This window comes from Phaethon lepturus, unplaced genomic scaffold (assembly GCF_000687285.1).
Source record: "Phaethon lepturus isolate BGI_N335 unplaced genomic scaffold, ASM68728v1 scaffold6774, whole genome shotgun sequence".
In the NCBI taxonomy this organism is placed as follows: domain Eukaryota; kingdom Metazoa; phylum Chordata; class Aves; order Phaethontiformes; family Phaethontidae; genus Phaethon; species Phaethon lepturus.
In genome coordinates, this window is record NW_010536857.1 from 3,565 (window position 1) to 29,307 (window position 25,743).

Genomic DNA, 25,743 nt, shown 5'->3' on the forward strand with positions numbered 1-25,743 from the left:
ATGGAGTCATTCATATGTGAATGGGAACTCATGTACTGGGAGGTATGTGGGCCTCTGGTTCTGTGGCATCATTTCCCTCTTCTCCCTCAGCTGATGGATATCAAAAATTGTGAGTTAAATGTGGGACAAGTAGGCAAGTGAAAGGAAACAAATGCTTTTTTTCTGCTGAGTGCTGAGCAGAGATGAGTGCCCTCCTGGAGCTTGCTGGCAAAGAGGGACAGGAATAAGAAATGAGGGTGTTTTGTTTGCAGGACGCAAACCAGGCTTTAGAGGGGGTTGAAGAGTGAGGGGTTTCGGGACCTTCAAAGTCTAAGTCTTCTTGTGGATGGAGTAGGTTTTCCCTTTATGCCCATCTGGGATCCAGGACAACTTGTGTGCAGGTGCTCGCAGCGAAAAACCATTCAGACTCCAAACTGATAAATTTGCCATCACACACACCTTGTGACATATGCCTTTCTTCCCTCTGCTTGCGCAGCTTTTTATCAGGATGGGTTGGGGCCGAGAGAAGAACTCATAAATCTGCATAGAAGTAACTCAGACACATAAACTCTTGTTGGGAGCATGAGCATGAGGTGCTGCCGCATCCCTGCATGTTTTGCATGGGAGTCCAGCTCTGGAGGAAGTGAGAACTCATCGGAGGGCTGAATGTCACAGTCAGCTTGGAGAATTCACCTTGAAATGATTAATTTTGTTACTTGATGAATGGGAAAACCTTGCCATCTACAGAGAGGATCATCAAATGCAAGTCTGAAACTGAGAAATCCCTATAAATAAGGCTGCTTTTTTTTCTTTTCCCAACTTGAAGTGCCAAATAGATACTTTCCACTAAGCTCATAGTAGTACCTGATTTGGAAGCATAGGATCATCTCCTAAGATTCATTGCTTAGCAGCAAGGACTGAAATATCTTGCCTGGAAAAAAAAATATTCTAGTTTTTAAAGCAGCACTATTCTGTAGGTTGTGCTGATTATTGCTTTGTGCTGCATGACTGTGATTTTTGGCACACAGTGTCACATACCAAATTCCCAAAATAAAATGCTACATGATATTCTAAGAGCTCTTGGGAAGCTTTAAAAACGGATTTGTCCGCTGAGTGGGTATCTCTTCTGGTGAAGTCAAATGATGCAGCAAGAATGGCTTAAGAGGAGGAAACTTTAGTCAGCAGATAATTAGGTTTTTTAAATAAGAACAAGAGGAAAAAAGAAAACCTTCCATCAGTCTTGTGTTTGTAAAGTTGTCAGCAGTCCTGCTTTGATTGAAAAGGGTTTACAGCTATACGTTCGAATAGCTAAAACATCTGTTCAGCAACATTGTGAAATCCTCATGTTCGGAACCCCTGATAAGGGGGACGGCTGAGCGATTGGCTCATAGAGGCTCTACAGGCAGCAAAGGCTGTACATACAGTGGTCACCGCTTGCCTTTCCTCCTCCTGGTCAGAGGAAAACGTAGGAGACAGCTACTATTTTACGCATGATTTTCCTTTGAGAGAGGAAGAGCAGGAAGTGCCTAGGAAATGGTTCATGACAGAAACTTTGAGTTGTAAATAGGAGAGAGGAGGAGGAAGAGGAGAGCTCATAGGTGCAGTTTGTGAACAGTTGAAAAACTTGATACCACAGCAGCGGAGGAAAACCTCTCTTCTGTGAGATCGAGCACGTCCCAAGCCATCGCGATGGAAGGAGAGACTGTACCCGCGGCCAGGACAGGAGCCAGCAAAGCCACGCGGATCGCCCTCGGCGTCTTTGTGAGTGGGACCGTTGTTCTTGGCACCGCACTTTTCTTGGGTAAGTGAAAAGGTCAAGGCTAACCTGAACGTAACCCTCCCTAGCCTGTCTGCTTGGTGCCAGTGTTCGTGCTCCACGTGTTTTGGTGGAAAATCTTGGTCTCTTCACCCTATTTTATATTTTTCTTGAAATGGAAACGTGTCAGGAAAGGGATTTGCTGTGGGAACTTTAGAGCTGGAAGATGCAATGTTAGCTTATAGAACATTCTGAATGCTGAAATTTTAAAGAACTAGGTTCTTTTGCAGAATGGGGAGAAATGGGTGAGATCATTGTGCACAACGGTAATGCTGATTGAGAACTCACAGATTGTGACCGATGTGGGCTAATATTCTGTTTCCTGAATATAAATCTGTAGTGCATACATTTTATGGAATCTTTTGGGTTTTCCTTCATTTGGTTTTCATTTAGGGTTTGACTAAAATTCCTGTAGAAGGCTTCAATAATGCATTGCACATTTTTTAGATATTTCTGTCCTTCTACAATTAATTGCAAAGTTGTCTTTGCAAAAATTGTAAAGAGTGCATTCAGGATGAAATTAAAATGTTTTGATCATATTTATAAGCTGTAACTGGACACAATACAGAAGGCATTAGTTCTTCCTCTCCGGGATTTGTAATCATCTGTGGATTGGTTTTGGTGGAATATCATACGGAAGCATGTGTTTACACCTATAAAATGACATGAAGAAGTATAAATGTACTCAGAACCACCAGGCAGCCAAGAGAAAGCAATGTTGTATTCTGTAAAAACTTGCAGAGACAGATCATCTTTTGGAATAATTCAGCCCAACTTTTAATTTCTTTAGACCAACATAGATTTCCCTGGACTGGAGGGAACTTAACCTCTAAACCCATCTTTTGCTTCCCTCTGGTCGTTTATGATCTTGTGATCTTGTTTGAAAAGTCTGCTTCATTTATAATCACAACAGAGAGAATTATGTCAGGTTTTCTATAGAATATTTAAAGCACCAGGCTCACACTTGGTTAGTGTTTTTATGCTCTGGAGCATATTCTACAAATATTTGCAGGCGAGTAACTTTTGTGTATGTGTGTAATCCCACTCAATTCAGCAAAACTCTTTATAAATATGAGCATGACTGAAGCTTCAACTTGTTAGTGCAAAATATTGTTTTTAGATGAAAAGTAATGTTTTTCACATAAAGAATACAACATCAAACACCAGGGAGTAATAGAGACCTTATTTCCTTTTTTTTAGCACTAGATTGTTTATTTCTTGCAAAAAGCAACAGATGTTTATCACCATAGCTTGTCAGATGCTGAATTGCTTTATCCATACACCAGACATGAAAATTCAAACAAATATATTAATTCTTAGAGATAGTTTTTGAAGTATTCTGAGGCCTATTCCATAGCCAGGGATTCAATGTCAAAATTTTCATTGGCATAACTGCTAAGAAAATAAAAGTGCTGGCCTTTGGTCAACTAAAATGTTTTTAGGATTTGTTTGGAAATTGTCTGAGGTTTTCAACAAAAAGAATAAAGGAAAAAAGTAAAATTGTTTTGGTTTAGCATTTTCTCAATGCAGTGTTTCCATGTTTCATTGTGACATTGTGTTTTGTTTGTAAGTTTGAGTTTAACTCTTTTTCAGTTTTGTTAAACTGTAGAAAAGGAAACCATTATTTCTGGTCATGTGAAACATTTCAGGTGACCTTTTTTCTTCAGTTTTCTTTTAATCTGTAAAACTTGCTGTTTCTGGTAGACCTGAAACAATTTCCCTTCAATTTTCCAGCCTGAGGAGTGAAAAGTAGCCTTCTCTTGCTTCTCTTGTTCCTTCTTCTCAGAGTTCCTACAACTTTAAGAGGAATCTGGGAGATTTATTTACTGTTACTTGTTCATACCAGTTGTAGCCATACCGTGACTTCAGCAGGGAGCTACCAGGGAGTCGCTTGGCATCACGCAGGGTCCTGCCTGCGGCTTTTGGGATGGTGGTGTGAGCTGTGGCAGGACGGGAGCCAGGTCCTCTAGGAGGGCTGGGGCCAGAGCAAAAGGAATCAGATCGCTCTCCAGTTTCCTTGGACAAGAAGTCAGGCGGCTTTGAACCTCAATTTGGTAGCTTCTCCTCCTGACTTGGTAGCCCTTTGGACTTCTCAGGTTATAGGAACGTCCACATTATTTGTGTCTGCATATTTGTATGGCTTTTCTCCTTTCAGATTTTTTGGGGGGACTTAAATAAGGTGTATATTTGCTTAAGAATCTGAAAGCAGGCTTATAAAGGAAGAAGCTGGAACACTGAGTGTTATAACCACAACTGTAGGTAATAACGTAATGGTTAGTTCTCTGAACAACAACAAAAAGACAAGAGAACAAAACCAGGCAAAGTTTTTCGATCAAAATTAGTTGATAATTAAAAGGGAAATGTTACTGCCAAAGAATTTTTTTTTTTAATTTCCTCTAATGATGAAGTGCTAAGTGGAACAAAAGCAGTTGAAATGGTATTTTGCTTTTGTTTATAGGTATCAAAACCACAAGGGCTACTTCAGATTCTTTACTGATTATTTTTCATTCTCCCTCATTTGCCATCAAGTGAAAAAGAATTAAATGGTGCCTGGGATTTTCCCTCCTTTCTCTGCTTTGTTAAGGAAAAAAAATCTAGCAAACTTTCAAGACCTGGATGAATTCTAAAAGGCTAACTTTAGTGTGGGGAAAAGGTGAGTCAGGAGGAGTACAACACAATTAATAGGCATATTATCCATTATTTGTATTTCATGTGTCTCAAAATTGTGTTTTGGGGACCTCCACTTCCCTATTTTCTACTGTTCTTCACTATGCCAATTACAGTCTTTATATGCCTCAAAACCTCATGTATTTCTTGGCTAATTTACAAAGGCTGTTGAGGTGGTGTGTTTCACTGAGTCAATGCAAGCTTTGGTAAAGTTGTCCAGAGATAGTTTTACATTCTCAGATTCTTAGAAAATTTGATTGAAATCCAGATATTTCTGCCATTAGTTGTCATTAAAGCTATGAGGTTGGAAGAGATGAAACAGCTTTATATTAAAATCTAGCTTTAGGTTATTTATAGTAAAATTTTCCTGTGCTGAAACACCATTTCACATTTTCCTATCCCTTTTGAACAATATATAACTACAGGAGAAATTGTTTTATAACTATCATCACTGGTAAAGCTATGATACCTCAATATATTTCATTGTTGGTTTTTTTTTAATGTTTTTTTTTGCCATGGACTGACTTATTAAGATAATGGCTATTACAAGATTATTTCTTTATATCTACTGCGCACATCTACTGAGTCTTATTTCATCTACCCCTCGGGACTCTCCCATCCTCATCCCAAGTATCAATTATCTGCATATTTGCTGCCTGAGAGCAGTGTCTGAAATTAGCAATTCCTATGCTTAAGTTTCAGTGGCAGCTGTAATACGCATTTTTAAAAGATGAGTAAAATTAACTGACAATTTCATAGTTCTTGTCAGCAAGGTTTTTGGAAGCAAATACAATTACAATACTTTCGGGAGCCAGTTCAGACAGAAACTGAGCTATGCCTTATAAACCACAGCTATCCCTGTGCCCATCGCTATCCGGTTTATTCCAGGTTGGAATAAGGGGACCCTGAAAGGGTCCCGCTGGTGATGGGTCATGCTGGTGGGGCTGGGCGGCGCAGTGCTGCTGCAGGAGGAGATGCAGCAGGGCAGCGCAAGACCTGCAGATCTGTGAAATCCCTGCAGAAGGTGGCTAGATAGATAGCTCCATGTTGCATTGCCAGCTGTGAAAGGTGCAGCTCTGGAGGATGATAGCAACTATGATTAATTGTTTGTATTGAGGTGGCCCTCGCCATCCATGAGTAGGGCTGAAGTGTTTTTACTCCAGGCGCTGTGCAAATGTACAGCAAGAGACAGCCCTTGTTCCATGCTTCTTACAAGCCAAGACAGAGGAAGGAGAAAGCAGGCACAGGGGGAGAAAATAACTTGTTATGAGCTGCAGTATTTATTTAATATGCATTCTAACTGTTTTAAATCAGTGCAGTCAGAGATGCATTAGTGCCAGAGCTTGCACTGTTATTTGAATGATCAAGCACGCAGCATTTGGCTGCAATGGTCAAAATCCATTACAAATGATCTCATCATGGTTTTCCATTTTGCAGTTAGCCAAGGTCTTATAAAGTTTCATCCGAAGCAACAGTACTGTTTGACCTCAGAGTGCATTGAAGCTGGTAAGCAACAATTTTATCATCTCTATTACATAATGATTATAGTACATTAATGAGATATTTATACAGTTTAAATTTTTGCCATATGTTACGGTTCAACCCCAGCTGGCAACTAAGCACCACACGGCCACTCACTCACTCCTCCCCTGGTGGGATGGGGGAGGGAAACGGAAGAGTAAAACTGAGAAAACTCGTGGGCTGAGATGAAGACAGTTTAATAGGTAAAGCAAAAGCTGCACATGCAATCAAAGAAAAACAAGGAATTCATTCAGTACTTCCCATGGGCAGGCAGGAGTTCAGCCATCTCCAGGGAAGCAGGGCTGCATCATGCGTAACAGTTACTTGGGAAGACAGACGCCATAACTCCAAACTCCCTTCCTTCTTCTTCACCCAAATTTATATGCTGAGTAAGACGTCATATGGTGTGGAATATCCCTTTGGTCAGTTGGGGTCAGCTGTCCTGGCTGTCCCAGATTCTTGTGCACCCCCAGCCTACTTGCTGGTGGAGTGGTGTGAGAAGCAGAAAAGGCCTTGACCCTGTGTGAGCACTGCTCAGCAATAATGAAAACATCTTTGTATTATCAACACCATTTTCAATACAAATCCAAAACTTATCTCCCTACTAGCTACTAAGAAGAAAATTAACTCTATCCCAGGCAAAACCAGTACATTTTACTCAGAAATCTTCATTAATAATGAGGGGAAAAAATCTCCCACCTTTTTAAAAAGTCACTGTTTAAGTTGCTGCAGATCTGTTTATTTTCTACAATTAAAATTTATGTCCTAAATTGTTTTAACTGTATTCTACCCAGGTTAACTCAAAGTTTCCTATAGGGTTTATTTATTTTTTAATAGGAAACCAAATATTGGGCAACTTGACCTTCAGGTGTAATTTGTTGTTTCCTTCCCAGTAGTCAGAAAACTAGGAAGTAAACTGTAAAGCACAGAGATGGTTTAGGGCCAGATTTTGCACAGACTTGCACAACTGTAATGCGGTGACTACAACTCAAAATCTGCAGCTACTTCCATATTGGCAGACTCTTTTCCCCATGCAGAGATACATGTGGTAACCCTTATAGAGCTGGGACATCTATCAGTATTAAATGTGAGCTAGAGGGATTGAGTCAGTCAAAAACAGATCAGTTTTGATGGAGTTTTGCTCACACTAGATCAATGAGAGTTTTATCATTGAGTGTAATGGGAGAAAAGATCAAACAATAGTTACCAGATCTAGAAAGCTACCCCTAGAGCTGTTTTGTTTGAAATAAAGTGGACCGTGGACATTCTGTGAACTTATAAGAGTATTTATTTCCATTCTGAACCATATTAAGCTGATACTGTGAGGTGTTTGGCTTGTGTTTGAAACTCAGACAAATTCTGTGGGGCTCTATAAATTGAAAAATTTGCAGATCTCAACATTACTAAGATGTTTCTTGCCATTCTGCTTCTGCTCTGCACTGCACTGACAGTGCTCTTGGCTGCCTGGGGCACCACCTTCCAGAGCTGATTCTTGAATGTGTGCAAATTTTGAAGTAAGGTGGGATGACTAATCAAAACAACACTACCACCCTCAAAACACCACCAACAACAAAAACTAAGTGTGGGGGATTCATCTTAAGCTTAAGAACAACAGCAAAGAAGTCACATAAGAAGGTTGAATCTGAATTGGCTTTCTTCCTCTCACATGCACATGAAATAACATAGATTTTTTTGGTAAGCTCAGCAGAAGCTGGGATTTTGCACCAAGGCAGACTTGGATACCTACACAGCCTGAGTGTTTTAGCTCCGAGTGCTCTGTGTAGTGACTACAGTGTCTTGAGACTTGAGCCCTGCCTTGCTGAACAGCTTTTCAGGAGTGATAGAAAATTGCCAAGGACCAAAATGTCTTCCATGTAGTCAGATTGAGAGTTTCTAATGTGAGAGAGAGAATTACAGCTGAGACATAGAAATGTCATAGGAAGAGTTACTCTAAGTGGATGAAGAAGAGTTACTGGATGCTAGAAATAGTATTGAAAAGTCTATAAAAGTTATCAGATTTCCTGCTAGGATTTTCAATCATAACATAGAATCACAGAATCATTTAGATTGGAGAAGACATTTAAGATTGATTCCAACCGTAAATCTAACACTGCCAAATCCACCAGTTATTTGGATAAACCTCAAAACACATAGTTGTTTAGCCAAAGAATGTCTAGTATCCACATATTCTGTGTTACTCAATCCATGTAGATTTATGCCACAATCACCATGATGCATGAAAGGGGTAATGATTTTAATCTAAAAGAGGGTAGGTTTTGACTAGATATAAGGAAGAAATGTTTCCTAATGAGGGTGGTGAAGCACTGGCACAGGTTGCCCAGAGAGGTGGTAGATACCCCATCCTTGGAAATGTTCAAGGTCAGGTTGGACGGGGCTCTGAGCAACCTGCTGTACTTGAAGATGTCCCTGCTCATTGCAGGGAGATTGGACTAGATGACCTTTGAAGGTCCTTTCCAATCCAAACTATTCTGTGATTCTTTGATTAGATACTCAAAAGCTATTAAGTCTCTGGCTTGTTGGACTGATCTCTCTTTTACCAATCTCACCTGCAACAGCAACTGGCAGGGATGCAGTTACAAAATGGAGCTAAAAATACTACAATTATCTTTTCCAATGAACAGTAGATCAGAACTTGATTTGTTTTCTTTTGCAGCTATTCAGCTAAAGGTAAACAGTGCATAATTTCTGGAATGCTAATTACAATCTGCTTGATATGTAGTGCTACTAAATTCCTCAGGCAATTAATTCTATCACGGCAACAATGGAGAGCCCGTCTTCAGGTGTCTGGCTCCAGCAGGTCACATTCCTGTAGTGCAAGGTTCAGTGGTCATTGCTGTATGGCACTCAAGGACATTCATTGCAGATATTCTGTCTTTTCTTGCTTCTCATGTAGGCACTGTTAGATGCTAAAGAAGCTGGGTGGTATTCTTGCTGCTCTTTAAAAAATAGCAGCGATCAGGGAACACATCAGTCCTAGAACAGCAAGGCTTAGCTTGTAAGCTCAGCATCATGTTGTGGATACTAGTAAATGTTCTGGACTGTGGCCTTCTGTAATTCTGCGTTTAGGAAAAAGTGCCTCACAGAATGTGTGTGGTGTCTTTTTTACAGCTGCTGGCATCCTAAGCAAGATAAACCAATCCACAGATCCATGTGAGAACTTTTATCGGTTTGCATGTGATGGTTGGATATATAATCACCCTATTCCAGAAGACATGTCAAACTACGGTGTTTATCCGTGGCTGCGACACAATGTGGACCTCAAACTAAAGGGTAAGTATGTAGTTTCTGAAAGTGTTTTGTTGGCTTGTCATTGTGGCTTGTTAATTGGCTGGTTTTGAAATGAATAAAGACTCCAGGTTTCTTTCTGATCATTAGATAATATCCAACAGCCCAAATTGATGTTCCCTTTTAAGTGTATTTGTGTTGTTTTTTTATTGAAAATAACGTTGAGACCTAGGGAATTATAACAGAAACAGAATTTGGGAGGAATAATACAACTGCTGTAAAACCTACCAGTTAAGAATGGAGGGAAGAAAGGGTACTCCTTATACCAAAGGAAAAGGCGAGGGGATTTGAACTCTTTCCTCCTTTCAGTAGACAGGTAGACCAGCGCGCAGGAGCACAGCACGCACTTTTAAGAATGTCCTGGATCCAGACAGACATCAATCTAGGACAGCACTCTGCCTTTACCAGTGGCCAATAGTAGGAAAAGAGTATAGTAAAGCAAAACCAGAGTGGTATTTTCCAGTATACTTACCTAGCTTTTGACAGGAGGCAATTTAGAGACTTCCGGAGATGGAGGCTGTTTGTGTATTGTGTTTCCTTCACGTTGTAGTTCAAACTGCCATTGAAGTACCTGAGCTATCATCAGTGAAACAGAAGGCTGCTTAAGAATGTGTGTCTGGAGGAAAAAATAGCCCCAGGGTGGAAACGTGTAGGAAGAGAGGTATTTTAATCTGCATGTGACTTGACTTTGCACTATACTCTGCAGCAAGGCCACCTCATCAGGAAGCTGTGTAGACCAACCGGGGAGAAAGGGTGATGATTATTGTTAAGTAGGAAAACCTTGCCAGATTCTTATAATCCTTGCTAAAAGTGAGTCATACAAAAGAAGGGAGATGTGCAAGATTTGTTATTGCTGTTGGTGTGCTTGAGTGTTGCACACCTTGAGCACATTATTGACCTGTTAGTTGACATAAGAGCCTGCTTTGAGCTCAACCACAGAACAGAGGTCAGTTTTAAGATATTGTGCTTAAATACAGCATTTATTTTTCTCTTAGATTTTGTACAGATGTGCATGTGTAGGCATCAAAGCTCTTCTCTGCTTGTTTTCTTCAGTCATAGAGTATTCAATTTTCACATCATTAAATACTTTAAAAGCTGAGTTCGGTTTCAGAATATAAGTTTGGAATTTCAGCATAGGATGATGATGATATGATCTGATGACTGCTGTTTTAAGTCTGCTGAAGATGTCACAACCAAAGCAAGAAAATATTGCCAGAGCCTGTTTTAAGTTATGCTTTGCATTCTAATTGTTCTGCTGCCAGAGTTGGGCTGTATTAGATAACTGTACATACTGCATGAACCACAGCCACAAAGAAGCCAGTCCTAATTGAATATAGAGTAGCAAGCTGTGATTCTCATCCTTAATTTCCTCTTTTTACAGACCCTAATCAAGGACATCATGCTAAGGCACAGACACATTTTATATGGTTTTCTTACTGCAGTCCCTTTAGAAGTTGCTAATCCCTAGCTAGGAAAATACAAGACAAGAAAGAAATGTCTAAGTGAGAAGTATTTGCTTAATAGAAACTCTATATAAAAAAAAAAGAGGTGTAATGAAGTGCCTGGTAACTACTTTAATAGGAGGCCTAAGCTGTTCCTTGGCATGGTACAGGGACAAAGATGTGAAAAGTTGGGTGCTGTAGAGGAGTTGATTTAATACAACATTTGTCATCTCCTCTTTAACATTTTACATAATAAACTTTAAAAAATATATTCTTGGCAATTAAAAAAGGAAAAGAAAAAAAAAGTGTTGAATGTCAGTGTAGTAGCTGCAATAACAAGGCATAACTTCAGCCTCAATGTATGTTTGTGTTTTAACTTGAGTTACTTCAATAAATTAGCTTGAAACTCTGTTATTCTTTTGTGGATAACCACAACCTTGCTATCAAAAGTTTTAGCAAGATGAAGAACTCTTCCATAGGGAAACATGCATATGGCTGACCAGAGCTTGGAAGCCAATTTAATCTCTCTTTTCTAAAGAACCCTTAGTGGAACTTTGTACTTCATTGTAAATGTCCCTGTTTGACACGCAGTAGATTAAAAAAGCCCCAGTCTTTAAAGATCTGATTATTATGCAAGTTCTATGTTCTGAAATATTTATCGTATTAAAGAAAACTATTAATCTTAAAGTGATAACATGTCTTAGCCAGAAAAGCACATTTTTCATATCTGATATTCTTTGATGGTGTGATATAGATGGAAGTATTTACTTAAGCAATATATTAAAAAATTATGTTACTTAAAATAAATTATTTGCACATCTAACTTGTTTTATGGTCCCTGAATGTTGCTGAGCCTTAGGCAGAAAGGGAGTTTGGGTATTTGTGCAAAGACCTGTGTACGGCCTTGGTTACACAAGGGTATCTTCAATCTTCTGGAAGCTCCATTCTTTTTTCAGGGGCAACTGCTATGGAGGAAGATCTTCCGGTTGATCATGGGTAGCAAGTGTAAGAATTAGTTTTGCCTTACCAAAAAAATGTAGCTGTATAATGTACTGAACTCTGCATTAAGTATTGTGTTTGAGAGCAAAGCTTTTTTTTTTTTCCTTTTTTTTGAGGTTGCAGACACATGAGAACATACTACTTTGCAGATGTCAGCTGCAAGAAAGGGAGGAATATTTTCTGTATCAGTGAAGGTTTTTAGTGCTTTAATGGGGAATTCCAAAGAGAGGAATGGCAATGGGTCAATGGAAAATAGCTGAGAACTACTGGGTGGTAGATCTTTTTGCCTGCATATCTCTGGTTGATTCAAGGAACAGGACAACAAATGTTAATTTCAGGCTTCTTCTAGATTTGCAAAACTTAATGTGATAGTTAAAAATCCTAGTTTTTGTAAGATTGGGGTAGGAATATATATATAAAAATAATGCTCCCATTATATGTAAGGATGGATTCCATCTTAGGATGGATTCAAACTAAAATTATATCATCATTTCTGCTTTAATTTCTTTTCCATCCTTTGTTTGAGGGTCACTTGGATTTCTTTTTCTGCTCTCAGAGGAATCTGCAAACCACATGTGTAACTCACTTTGATCTCCTGGCTATATAAAATGCATAAAATCGTAGCCTGGTGAAAGCAGTGGTAGGTCTTCCCTTGGACCTCAGCAACAGCAGGATTTCATGCATCGTGGAGGAATGTACAGAACACAAATGTAGATACCCAAAGATATGTTAAAAGCAGAGACTTGTGGTTTTGGTTATGACCCAGATCCAGGTAATGGACATCTAATATTTAGGTTAAAATTTCTTGGTTCCTTATAGAGCTGTCCTGGGGAGGACTGAGGTACTCCTACGTACAGTTAATCATTGCTGGCTGGACCAGACTGTCCCTGACTTGAAGCCAGCCTTTCATTTGCAGGCACGTTAAAAAAGTACCTCTCATAGGTTAAGAACAACCACTTTTAGTGCCGACAGGCCTCTGAGGAAGCTCTTGGAGTCCTTCAAAATGGAAAAAATGGTTTGGCTGTGGCACCTGTTGTATGAGCAAAAGCTGTCTTAAACTGCACTCTTTCAGCCTTATGTCAGGTCAGGATTGCAATGTCTCTGTGAGTTAATAAATGTTTTTTGCTTACCATTAAATTTCCTGCAAAGCTATTTGTGTTCCTGCTTAATTTTTCCATTTTGATTGGTGACCTTAATTAAGAGTTTAGGAGCAGTATTGTCTTACCTTTGAAATGCAAGTGGCTTTTTGTGAATACAGAACTGGAAGTCTGAGGCAAGTAAACCAGTGCCTATTACCTGTGGTGAATGTTGATCATTTTCCTTTCTCTGAAGTCTGTAGAACAATGATATACAGCTGTTTGGTTTATCTTTTTTGTTTTTGTTTTTTTTTTGTTTTGTTTTGTTTTTTTTTTTTGTTTTTTTTTGTTTTTAAGTGACCATGCAGGAAGCAGTAAATTAAAAAAAAACAAAAAAAACCCAAAAAACCCAACTATGCAAACATTCCTAAATCTTAGCACTGCAAAGGAGCTGATTTAAATTACGTAAATAATTTGTGAACATGTCTTCCAGACCTTTTAAATTTAATTTATGCCTGTGGAAACCAGTTTACACATTAAGTCTCCATACTGATCCTGGCCTAATGAGACACCTACTTCAGACTAATTTGCTGTGCTAAGCTTTCTAGCATAGCTATTTTCTGAATGCCAGTCAGTTTAAAGTGAGGAATTTCCAACGTGGCAAAGAGAAAGAAATGGAGGCCTTTTAGGAGGATGTGCTGTGTGCGTTTTTAAAGAACATGAGACAGACAGCAAACAAAATAACTTGGCAGTGTAGGCAACTTTTCCCAAGATAATCTGCAATGGTTTTCTTTAGAAAATAAATTCTTTTTTAAGTAAAACCAGTAAGGTAAGAATATCTCAGTATGGAAATTTATGCTATTTGACCATAGGATAGTCCTTTTAGACAAATCCCAAATTTGGTGTTGAATGGCGGCTGTCCTGCACAGAGGACCCTGTACCACCAGGCTCTTTAGGGCTGGTTTCTCTTCTCCCACACTTCAGCAGATGCTCAGTTGGGACCACTGGGATGGCTCAGATGTGGCCCATGACATCTGTAATGTAGCTGCCGACACTTATCCCTAGGTTTCTGTATTAGTTCACTTGTCTTTTGTGATTTCTTCCTTCAGAGGTAGCTAGTTGAGAGCTGTCCCAAGGAAGAGGGAGAATACCAGCAGTAATTAAAAAAACAAAATCTCATAGGGTATTTATGTTATTGCCTGCAATATCTTCTTGTTGAATAGCTACTCCTGGATAACAAGATGGCAGCAAACAGCAACAGCACTTAATGCTGTTTTGCTTGGTCTTTTCTACTACAAATGGATCTCTTTTCAATGCTGCAGATTTTTTTTTTTTTTCCAGTGGTCCAGATATTTCCTATAATGGCTTACTCATTTAAATGTAAGAAAAAACATAAGTGGCACAGGCCAGGTACATCTCTTTGGGCAACAAGTTAATAGCTTTTTGGTAAAATGGAAGTACCTGAGCCAAAGGTGGAGAAGCCAGGACTTTTTCCAGGCTTTGTGGCTGCTTGAAATGAAAGTTGTATTTGTAATGGGTGATTTTGGGAAACCATGAGTACAGAAACGCGATAATTTTGGTTCCTCAATGAGGTTTTAAGGCAGTGCAGTAACTGAGCCGCAGGATTCCCACAGCATCTCCCTGATTGGGAGACCAGAGCAGCATCCTCCTGCGAGCCCTGCGCCATGCCGCTGTTCCACATGTGGCATGATATTACCCCTGGACTTACAGTGAACCTCTGTTTGGGCTGCTGCCTGCAGGAGGATGATATGTTCATATCTACAGATATGGAATTTCAAAATTACTATATAACCGTACTTTGGACTGGTAATTTTGCAGCAAGAGGATTCATACTTCGGAAGACGTAGCAATCCATGACATCTGATTTCCCATTTTCTGACTAACAAAAATAATTATGCAAGTAGATGTTGAAAATATTACTATAATGAAGTAAAGCTTAATGCTGCTATTTAGTACGGAGCTCCATTTATATTGCAACAATTGGGGATCTCACAATCTTCTGGTTTAAAAGCAGTTTGAACTCTTGTGCCTAGTATTATCATGACGTGTTATCCCCTATAGCCTAACAGTGGGAGGCTAGAGGGGTAGAGGAGAGGAGGAGGGAATATTACTGGAAAGATTAAGATTTATTATTGAAATTAGATTTATGAGAGGCTCTCACATCCCCATAAGATGATTTTTGGGTTTGTTACAGTTTGTGTACAGTTATGTTACTTGACTTTTGGAGGAACTCACATGATGTGCTTATCTTCTCATATACAAACTCTGAGAATTTACAAAATGCTAGAACTATGGAAACAAACAGCATTGTCATTTAGGAAATGTGCTGTATACTAGGGCACTGAGCAGCATTAGGAAGCATATATGTAAGCACAGATGTTTGAATGCCATTTCCGTGAGAACTTCCATATTGCCAAAATGGATATTCACAAAAAGGATTGGGGAATTTCTTCTTGAGGAGTGGGGGGAAACCCTAAAATGTCAGTATATTAGTTGGGATTATTTGTGTAAATACAGCATCCTTTTATGAAATTGATGTTTGGGAACATTTGTTTGATCTACTTGATTTATGTTCCTTGGGAATTAGAACCTATATGAATTGATTAATTACGAAACCTGCATGAATTCCTGTGGACATGCGTATTAATTACATCCTCATTAATGCAAAATTAATTCATAATGATTAAATGTTCTATCAGAATGTCAGAGGAATTAATAATGATGGGCTGGTTATTTTCAAGAGTTACTAGTCTCACCATGGTGAGATGGACGCTGCCATCAAGAAATAGGCTGACGGACATTAATTGTATCAAATATGAAACATGTTTGCCTGAATTGATTAATGGTGTGTTGATCATCATTAAATGCCTTTAAAAATGCGACAAAACAAACAAACAACCCTCTCCCCCAAACTCATGAAATAAAACAAGGCGTGGGGGAGATGCAGTTTATCAAAACAAGGCAGGCCTGGATTAAGGCATCCGCTCCACAAAGACAATTCTGAGGAATGAGCTCCTGGAGCAGCAGAATACACTGGTAGTTTTTATAAAATTAAAAAAATAAAAATTAATGGTTTGAAAATATGGAAAGTATTATATTCAAGGCAAATCTGAGTCAGTGTAAGCCAACACAGGGCCTTCCAAAAGGGACCAATAGCCCCATTCATTGGCATCCTGGATGCTTCTGCCTTCCAAAGAGGTGGGTTTGTACAATATGGCAGGTGATAGGACAATCTGAGTTGTGTCTAACACTCTACATTATTTCATATTCCTCTGTGAACAAGGAGTTTGCCTTTATGAAAGCTGCTTGGGTGATTCTTCCGAGTCCTTATGTACTCCAATAAAATGGTTCTGGTGACCTGCTTATTTACAATGGGGAACGGAGAGAAAAAAGTAAGAAAGTAGTAGAGGGCTGATTAAAGAGGGAACACAAAATATATGAAAGTGGAAATAATATACGTTTTGGCAAAATTTAAAAGCTACATTATAAGCACCAGAAAAGTGTATTGACTTGTTATTTCGTTTTATTTTAGACTCAAAGGGAAAAGCTTTATATAGGCAAGGTTAGTTTTAAGTGTATGGAGAAAGACTTTTTGCAAGCCTTTGATGCTAGTTTCTTTTCCATATATATATATATATAAACAGTAGAGAAACAAACAGTAGAGAAATCTGGACCATAATGGATTATAAATTAAAAACAGGGTTTTATAAAATACATTTAAATTATTTTTGTAGTGCATTAGGCTTTGACTGCTTCCCTTCCAGTCCTATGAAAATAAGCAATATTTACAGCCACCAAGAAAAAAAGAAAGAGCCTTATTGTCAGTAATGTGCTGGTATTTTAAAAAATTATTTAACTACAGTGGTGAGAAAATTTTTCATTGCTTATCTTTTTAGTTGGAAGGGAGTGAAAATTATATCTTTAAACAGTGTATTTTCTTATTTTGGAATCCTGGAAACAAATTTCTATTTAAAAACCAATCATTTGCAGCTCATTTCTTGTAAAAAGAAATTTCTTCTGGTGGGGATGAGGACTCCAGACTGCACATGTCGGACTGTGACCCTGACACCTGAACTAGCAAGAAGCACTGCAGAACAATTATCACAACTAATAGTTTACAAAAATAAATAAATTTAGGTTAGTTCATATTTTAGGGAAACCTCAAAAAACAAATATTGCTATCAATTGTTAATAGAGGAAGTGGGTTGTACTGTACACTAAAGATGCATAGCAGGAGAAGTTCTCAGAAGAACTTGTGTTTCAAACACATAAAAGAATTTAATTAGGCCTTGAAATCATGTATCAGAAGCTGGGTTACACTGGTGTCAGAAGAGAGCTGTAAGAAGGCCTCTGCACCCTCCACTGACGTTTGTCTCTGGGGTGATTTCCAGGCAGGTGAGAACTTGCTCTGCTTATCTCCTGAGGCTTCCAGATGCAAAGCAGCTCTGAAATGGAAGCTGGGCAGGTGCATTACTGTGGGAGTTTGACCTGTGCTAATAAACCTGCTAAGAGGGATAAAGTTGTACGGCAACATTAAATGTTGCACCCTACAGCAGGAGATGACCATGCCTTTTTCAGGAGAGTGTTCTGAGAGAACAGATTTCACTCTAAGAGTAATCTTGGCTTGACTATTCTTGTCTTGTTCCCAAGAAATATGTACAGCTTTGAAATATGTCAGTTAAGTTTGTCACTTCCATTTAGAACTTATATGTATGTATTCTTTACCCGCCCCTCTATACCCCTTTCCAGCTATAGAGGTCAGGTGTCCAAACTGCTGAGAATAAAAATATGTATATATCAGATTTTCTTCTTTGATGATCTCATAACCTGGACTGTTTGTGTTGCAGTCTATTAAACTCTTATTTTCACATAGCAAGACAGGGAAGTTACCATTGGTCAAGTGATCACAACAGTTTTCTGCATAATTTTAGATGCTGTGGCTAGTGCTTTTATTTTGAGGTAGAACATTGTGCCCCTTGTAGGCTCTCATCCATAAAACTTACCCCTGCCAGCACTCTTGCACTTAACTTTGGTCTCTGAAAAAAAGCAAACGGAAACAGATACTCTAAATGAACGTCAGCTGACCCCAAACCATTCTGAAATAATTACTCTTGGAACATGTAAGCTCACAATACTTTAATTAAGACTGTACGTTTGTCTCGCTATGATTTCTGTAACAGCAGCATGGTTCTGAAGTTTTTTGTGTGTCCTTTGGCATCCTGGCCAAATCACTGCTCTGTGAACTGTACTGAACTTGACTTCTTAAATCCGGTGCACTGGGAGTTTGAAGAAAGGGCAGTGCCTACACAACACTGTTGGAGTCATTAGATACCCTTAGTGGCACAGATGGAATTGGCTACTTGGGTTTTAGGGGTTACGGTTGCTTTTCAGGAACTCTTTTGTCATAGCTCTTTAGTGTGAAGAAAATACAGGATTTAAGGGTTAGACATTCTTAATTAATTGAGGACTAGATTAATCATAATTATCTTATGGCTCAGGAACCTCACGGAATGACATTCTGCACACAAGCGTTGTGTGTTTGGCTTGATTGCCAAACTCAAACCAAGGTTTGAGTAGGTTTTTCTCCACTTGAGGCTGAAATTCCTCATAGGACATCCTTAAAACACCCTGCTGCTGGCATCAGAGGATCTCCTGCAAATTTCCAAAAGATAACTTGGGTTTTGCTTCTTCATAGAGGTAACACATAATAGTGCTAACCTGGGAAGGAAACAAAGCTTGTGACTGATAGCTGGAGACGGGTGAACAGCTCTCTAAATTATTCTTCTCAACAGTTTAGAAACTGGACCCTTATAGCTGTAGAGCAAGCATAGCAGAGAGGGTGGAGAAGACATTCCTTATTGCTCAAGAATTGAAAGAGAAATCCACCTTCTCTGTGATCAGGTATTTGCAAAGAAACTCCCTTTCCACAAGCAGAGTTCCTAGGTCTTTTGGTCTAGGAAACTAAAGCTCATAAACATGCAATATGGAGTAAATATTTGGTTGCTAGCAACTGCTACCCAAGCCAAGCGAGAGCATGCTGCTGCATGAGGCTTTGACAGGGACTTACTGTGGACATAGCTGACGAGAACATCTTCTGCCTTTGGCCCAGTGAATGAGCAGGCATGGGTTTCTGAGAGCCCTTGGGCTGCTTTCTGGATAAGTTCCTGAAAACAGTGCGTTACAAATTGCTTTCAGTTGTAGTACTGAGCATCATCTGGGCAACACTGAGCAACTCCCACTGTCACTGGCATTAAAGGGACTGAGCGGCATTCACCATCTCCAAGGGATCAAGCTTTTTGAGTGTTTGGATCAAGTTCAGCAAGCTTTATGCTCATAAAGGAGCACCGTTCCAATGAGTAGGACTCTGACATGAGTTAGATAAGGATGAATTAATCCTCTGTGGCTCACTTTGTTTATCTGGAACAATGGATAATGGCTGTATCTCCTTGGTCCTACATGTCTAAAAATGCTTTGAGATCCTTATCCTAAATGTATGGAGTGCAATGCTAGGAGTAACTGTTAGATTATCTCCTATGACCTTTCTTGTATCACAGACAATTACATTACCCGTGTAATGCAGCTCAATAGCTTGCACTGGGATAAAACATAATTCACATTGGGCTAAAGCTTATCTTCCAAATAAGCATCAAGTCTTGAAGATGTTAAGGGACAGAGAAGCCACTATCTCCTCTGGTTGCTTGGCTTCAGTTGTTAATCACTGTCACTACTGAATTTGTCTTCATCTTCCAACAGCTGGCTTGCTTTGTGCCTTTTTTCAATAAAGACCTCTTTGGCAACAAGCATTTTCTAATGGTGAAGTATTTTCATGCTGTAATCCCATCACCCGTCTGCGACATTTTGTGAGACAAATCATGCTCCCTCACTGCATGACTTTTTTCCACCCTTCTGTTTCTCAAGCTACTCCATCCAAAGAAAAATCCAAATGGTTGTGATGTTTTTCTGCACCCTGTTAATTTTAAAATACGGACAGCTGAAGGGCAGGCAGTGTTCCAGTCTGTCTCACCATCCTGTGTACAACTATAAGGTCATCTCTCTACTTTGATACTTCTCTGGTTTTTGCAGTCTAAGACTGCTGATTGCTCTATCATTGCCCTGGGAGTTCTTGCTGAATTGCTTGTCTGCTTCTAGCATTTCATTCCTCCAGGGTTACAACTTTCCAGGAAATGGGATATCCCCTTGGGGTTTTTGTATAATTTTTTTTTGTTTGTTTAAAGTCCAAGCATGTTCCCGCTGGGATATTTGCACATGCAGTTGTTTTTGTTCAAGATACAAAACATTATAATATATTTCAGATCATCATCAGATATCACTGAGTTTGCACCGTTTGAAGTGCAAACACTTCAGTTTGTATTTTCCACATACAGCAAATATTTGTAAAAGGATAAGGACAAAAAATGAATGGGAAAAAAAAATGCTACTGTCTTTATCAGCACAATGTATTTTCCATATCTAAGGGTGGAAAGTGCAGAGAAAACTTACATTTTTCTCTCTAGACCAAGAAATAAGCTTAGCAAATCGCATAGTGTCTCTCAGGAATGCAATTCAAATGTACATGTAGAAAACTGTCTGATAGAACACAGACTATATACAATCTGCAGATCAGTACACTGATAAATTGAATCATTATTCCTAATCTGAATAATCATTATTCCTAATCTGAATATGTTTCTTTTCCCTGCAAATCTGTCTGTACAATCCCTTTTTCATGCACTTCAGGTCAGAAGAGGGAAAGGTACGGGATTTCTCAGTGCCATAAAAAAAATAGGGTGGTTGAAAACCAAAGTGAAGCTGTGTAAGGCAGTAGGCTGGAAAATCAACAAGGGCTAGAAATGGAAACTAAGATTAAAGGTAACACTTAGCCACAAGACTATCCTTAGCAGCTTTAGTATAGTATGCAGTAAAATAAACACACACACACAGACTAGCAAAGCTTACTTTGTAAAGTGCCTTGCTCTCACTGTTGACAGCAGATGATTGCTATTTACCGTAAGGTAGCAAACCACAGGAAGCTGGCCTTTTTTAGCCCTCTTGTGCTGGAAGAGAACTGTCTGAAAGCAACTTAATATAAACTTACTTCCTTCCCTTCCCAACCCCAGCTCCCCGCCCACCCCAGCTGTGGCGTTTTTCCCTTGGCTATCTGAGCATCTACAATTCAGAAAACTGAGGATCATTCCCAGCTTTGGAGTGTTTTTTGTTGGTGACACTGAGCCTTTGTGTTTTGTACAAGAGCCCGGGAGAGCAATGATGCAAACCTGCCTGGCCTCGGCTGCCAGAAGTACAAGAACTTTGATTTGCAGTGGGAAGCTCCCCGCCCTCAGCCCCTTGGTAGAAGAAAATGAACAATAAAGCAATTTGCAACCTCAGAAAGTTTAGGATGTCATGAACACCTTTAGCCAGTTTCTGACTGTGCAGGTGGTAGGTGCTTAATGAGTTGAGTTACGTTATTTCAGCGCGGTGGAGCAGAATTACCAATAGGTTTTGACACTTGCCATAACTAAGTTTTACGTGAAGGGAAACATAAGTCTTGCATCTGGGCATCCTGTGAATACAGAAACATGGCCAATGAGGTGCGAAGATCAGTAGCGCAGGCCAAGATCCCTTTTATCCCAAAGAGAATGACTTTGGAATTAATTTAAAAGTAAAGGAAGTAAAATATGATTGAAGAAGAACTGCTTTGCTAGAACAGCCATTCAAACATGTACTTTATATTTGTCTGAGAAAACATGATCTCAGACTTTATGTTCGAAGTGGCTTAAGCTATGCTGGTTCACTTTGCTCGTCCTGGTGATTTTTGGCTGTGATATTCTGCTTTGCATTTGTGGCAGGCTAGTGTTATAAATCAGTAACAGCAATAAGCTGTTAAATGGTGGTTGCTGTTAATAATGATCCTGTGCTCTTTCAGAAGGTTGTAAATCAGCTTAGATTGGGGTTTTTTTTAATCTCTTCAGATAGATTGCTATTCCATCTCTAGCACTGTAACATTTAACTGGGAGCTAATAAATGAACTATTATTTCAAGCTGTTTGTTTTTTTTTTAAATATTGTTGGAGTGCTGTGTGTTTCCTAGTCTGGTCAAAGCCATTTGTTTCTAAAAATTCTTATTTAAAAAATAAGCTAAAAGATGCTGATAGAAGCTGGATAAAATGTCTTCTGCAATCAGTGAATCTGGTGAAGGATATATTTTTTAGTCTGTTGAAACTGTCTATAGATTCAAGTTGAAGTCAGTTAATGTTTGGAGTCCTAAAATGGAATATTACTTTAGGGAATTGGAGCTTTTCATTTTGAAACAAGAAAACTGAGTTAAAAAAAAAAAAAAAGAAGAAAGCTGCAAGGAGAACAAACTCAATGTCCTTCTTAGTGCTGAGTGAGCTGCTTTAGTCAAAATGTTGGTAACCCTGATCTCCCTAACTTGGCCACAGTTTTTAATTCCAGCCACCGGACTTAAGAAAAACCTACTAGACTGAACTTCTCAGTGGATTTGCAAAAATACACACAATCCTCTAGGGAGGGATGAGAGCAAGTGCTTGGAAAGGCAGAGTAGGGGACTCAACAGCAGGTCTGTGGGTATCTCATCAGGCTGAATTAATGATCTGGGGTGATCTTTTTCTTCCTATCCCTTGGAAGACCTCATAGGTTTGGCTTTCATTCTGGCGCCCAAACAGAAAATAGCTGAAGCAATTAAAATTTTTCAAGGTAGAAAGACAGTCCTCCCAGACAGCTATAGCAAAGGGTTGAATTTTTTCAGAGGGGCTGGATTTGCTCGCTCCGTGGGTCACTGGCTGGTATTTCCCTTAGTGTAGATGACAGCCTGAAATGCCACGTTGCACATCAAGAGAGAGAGCACTGTTCAGAGAGTGCCTCTCCGTGCTGGTGAGAGCATAGGATAGCCCTGAGGCAGGTCTGTTCAACTTGCAGAGGTCCTTGGAGAGCAGAGACTCTGAGCTGCAGCCCTTCCTAATGCAGCACTGCAGAGCTCAGTGTGCAGTGACCCACACAACCAGATACGCCCCGTGCAGGAGGGAGGCTGCTGCAGCCTGCTACTATGGCCAGGCTAATTGCGGTACCTGACATTGCTGATTTAAAGATATCTTGATGTGTCTCCATTGATTTAAATCACTGTAGTGACTTTCTTTCTATGGATACAGCAACCTGTAGATAGACTCATTGATTTACCCGTATTTTTGATTAGTAGGCATTGCTTCTGGCCTTTTTTTCCTCTTCTTCTCCAAGAAGAATTTAAATATTCAAGGACATGTAAAAGCCATATGTATTTGTGAGTTAAATAAGAAATTAATTTCTAAATCTTGTATTTGGATTTTATATTAGCTAATGCAGAAGTCAAGGGGATCTGACCAGTGCTCAAGGTTTGCACTCCTAAACCTTTCTGGAAGCTTGAGGCTGAGGCAGAGGAGCCTCTATAGGCTAAAGAGCACTCATGGATCACATCCCCTCTTTCAGTGTCCACAGGATTCAGCCATTATTAAGGCTTCCATGTTTGATCACTGGATTTTATGTCATCATAACCAAGGATTTTCTTCATTTAATTAATTCTGAGCAAACTGGCAGCACCTACCCCACCTTGGTCTTTGCAATAATGCAGGGAGTGTTACAGCTTCCTTCTGTCGCATGAGGGTTTGATGGGAAAACAACAGGTATAATTTTAACAGGATTTTATGCAGTTGTATTCCTAGACTTGATTTGATTTTATTGGATCTCATCCTCTGCATCTCTCCTGAGCTTTAGCTGGACTTTAACCACTGAATTTTATTAGCTTCAAAATTTCATGGCTGTGCAGCTCACTGGTAAGGAACAGAAGTTATTGCAATGGCTTTAATAGGAGTGTATTTTTTCATCCTTAGTTTTTTGTAGGCTTCCTTTGTAGTTTCTTCTAAAACGCCATTTTTAAAATGTGAACAGGACTGATTATTCTGCTAAGAACTGTGCACACTGGAGATATGTGTCAATGATCGGTATTATATTGTGTTTAACAAGCTGAGGAATATTAACAATTTGAGGATTTGAAACCAAAGCTATTGGGAATCCTGTCTAGCGGTATTTTAGTGAAAAGCTTATCCATAACTAAAAAGGAATGATCTCATTACAGCTCTCAAGCAAATGAGTTGTGGTCGTTTGGTTTTGTGTTTTGGTTTTCTTTAAAGGAGAAAAAGGATTAGAAGGAGAGAACAAGTGGCATTTATTCGTCACTAGGATTTTCTTTGACTAATGAGCAGTTTGAGGTCAGCGGTATGGTCCCCACAGTGTAGGTGCTTAGATGAGCACAGGTGGGGAATATCTGAGAGGTGCAGCATGACAGGTTCTTCAAGGTGCTCGCAAATCCTGGGAAATAAGTGTCTGTAAATCCTACCTCCAGCAGTGGGTTCCTAATACTGAGTGAAGCAGCGCAAGCCCAGACAGACAGCTGTTCTCAGCTGTCGAATCTAGTGGTGCCGCTGATCTGGACTTTCGCCTCCCGTGAGAGGTGCCATCGGAGGGAGGACTCTGTCGAGCTGCTGGAACGGGCCGGGGCTGGAGACCGAGCAGCTGCCGCCCACTTTCAGGAGGGTGCTGCTCTTGGACGGCAGCACCAGCACCTCTTCAGTGCTCTGCATCCCCCCAGCCGGTACCGGCAGAGGGGAGTAACGGTGCATTGACACCTGACTAAGCTCTGTGTGGAAGCGGTTTGTTTGGTTTTGCCATGGCTGGTGTTACGAAGTCCTAGTGGCCCTCTGCTTTGACAGGCCACTGGGACTCCTGCGTTGCGCTTCGTTCCCCCTTTTGTGTGGGACGTTCTTCTTAGCCCCAGCACATCGCCACGCAGAGCCAATCTGCACTGCGCCTTTGCTTATTTGAAACCCACAGCACTGGGGATCATGGTATAGAGAGGGCACTCTTCAATTTTTCAAGGCTTTTTAGCTCTGGCTGAGCATACCACAGGAGGGACTTGGGATGGTTTCAGCAAAGCCACTCTTCCTCCAGTGGTCCCAGTAACAACCAGGTAATGCTGTGCAGAACCGGTTTGGGGCCTTATAAAACCAGATGAGGTCCGCCAGGGTTTGCTAGCCCTGTTTCTGTGGTATGCTTCAGTGCTACCTTGCTTCTCTTGGCCATGGAAGTGCTCATGCTGTGCTGCACCTGAGCTGGTAGATCTTGCTGAAGCTGAGCTGCTCCTGCATTTAGCCACAGTAGATGTATCTGCAGCTGCGTCATGGCTGATTTACAACTTGGGTAAAATGGCTCGAGGCAGCTGAGCGCAGACTGCTGAGATTCAGATGCACTTTTCATGCTATTTCACTTCCATAGCATAATGTGAGGAATGCAAGGAATGCAGAGAGAGCTTAGAAAAGCTAGTTTGGCTTTCAGGCACCAATGTTGACACCTATAGTGTGACGGAACTATATAGTGCATCTTTTCAAATAGTAGTAGGGCACTTGGCCTTCTGTGTCATTTACAAGACTGAGTTGCATGCATCTGGCAGACAACGTGGCAATTCTCTGCTGCTTTCTTTGCCAGCAGAGCTGGCAAAAGTGAACACCAGCAGTCTTGCTCCTGGGATCCTGTCACCTTCTCCATTAGACCCCGATTTCACAACGTACTAACACCAGAGGCTGAGCCACTTGAAAGAATTCCTGATTCCCTGCCCTGTGCTCTGGTTCCCACCCTCGCCCCACGATTCACTGTCCCCTCAGCTTGCTGAGTGTGGCTGTTTGTGAGGATGAGTAATAAACAATATCTGTCGACTGGCTTTAAAACAGTCCTCTTATAAATAAATAAATAAAAATATCTTCTCTGTTGGGGATTGAAAAAAGTGCAATTATGTCCGTGTTACTGCTTAAGAAGCTACATGTGGAACCTCATCCTTAATTAAACAAATACTATGATTAAAGAAAAAGCTGAGA

At 40.0% G+C, this 25,743-nt stretch overlaps 1 protein-coding gene across 1 annotated transcript in view; it reads left to right on the forward strand.

The window, feature by feature from the left end:
• The first annotated feature begins 1,668 nt into the window (after positions 1 to 1,668).
• Positions 1,669 to 25,743, forward strand: part of PHEX (phosphate regulating endopeptidase homolog, X-linked) — a 60,612-nt gene continuing 36,537 nt past the window's right edge. The window contains exons 1-3 of the mRNA XM_010286288.1: positions 1,669 to 1,780; positions 5,900 to 5,968; positions 9,113 to 9,274. Coding sequence (XP_010284590.1) covers positions 1,669 to 1,780; positions 5,900 to 5,968; positions 9,113 to 9,274 — 343 coding nt within the window. The remainder of the gene's footprint in view (positions 1,781 to 5,899; positions 5,969 to 9,112; positions 9,275 to 25,743) is intronic.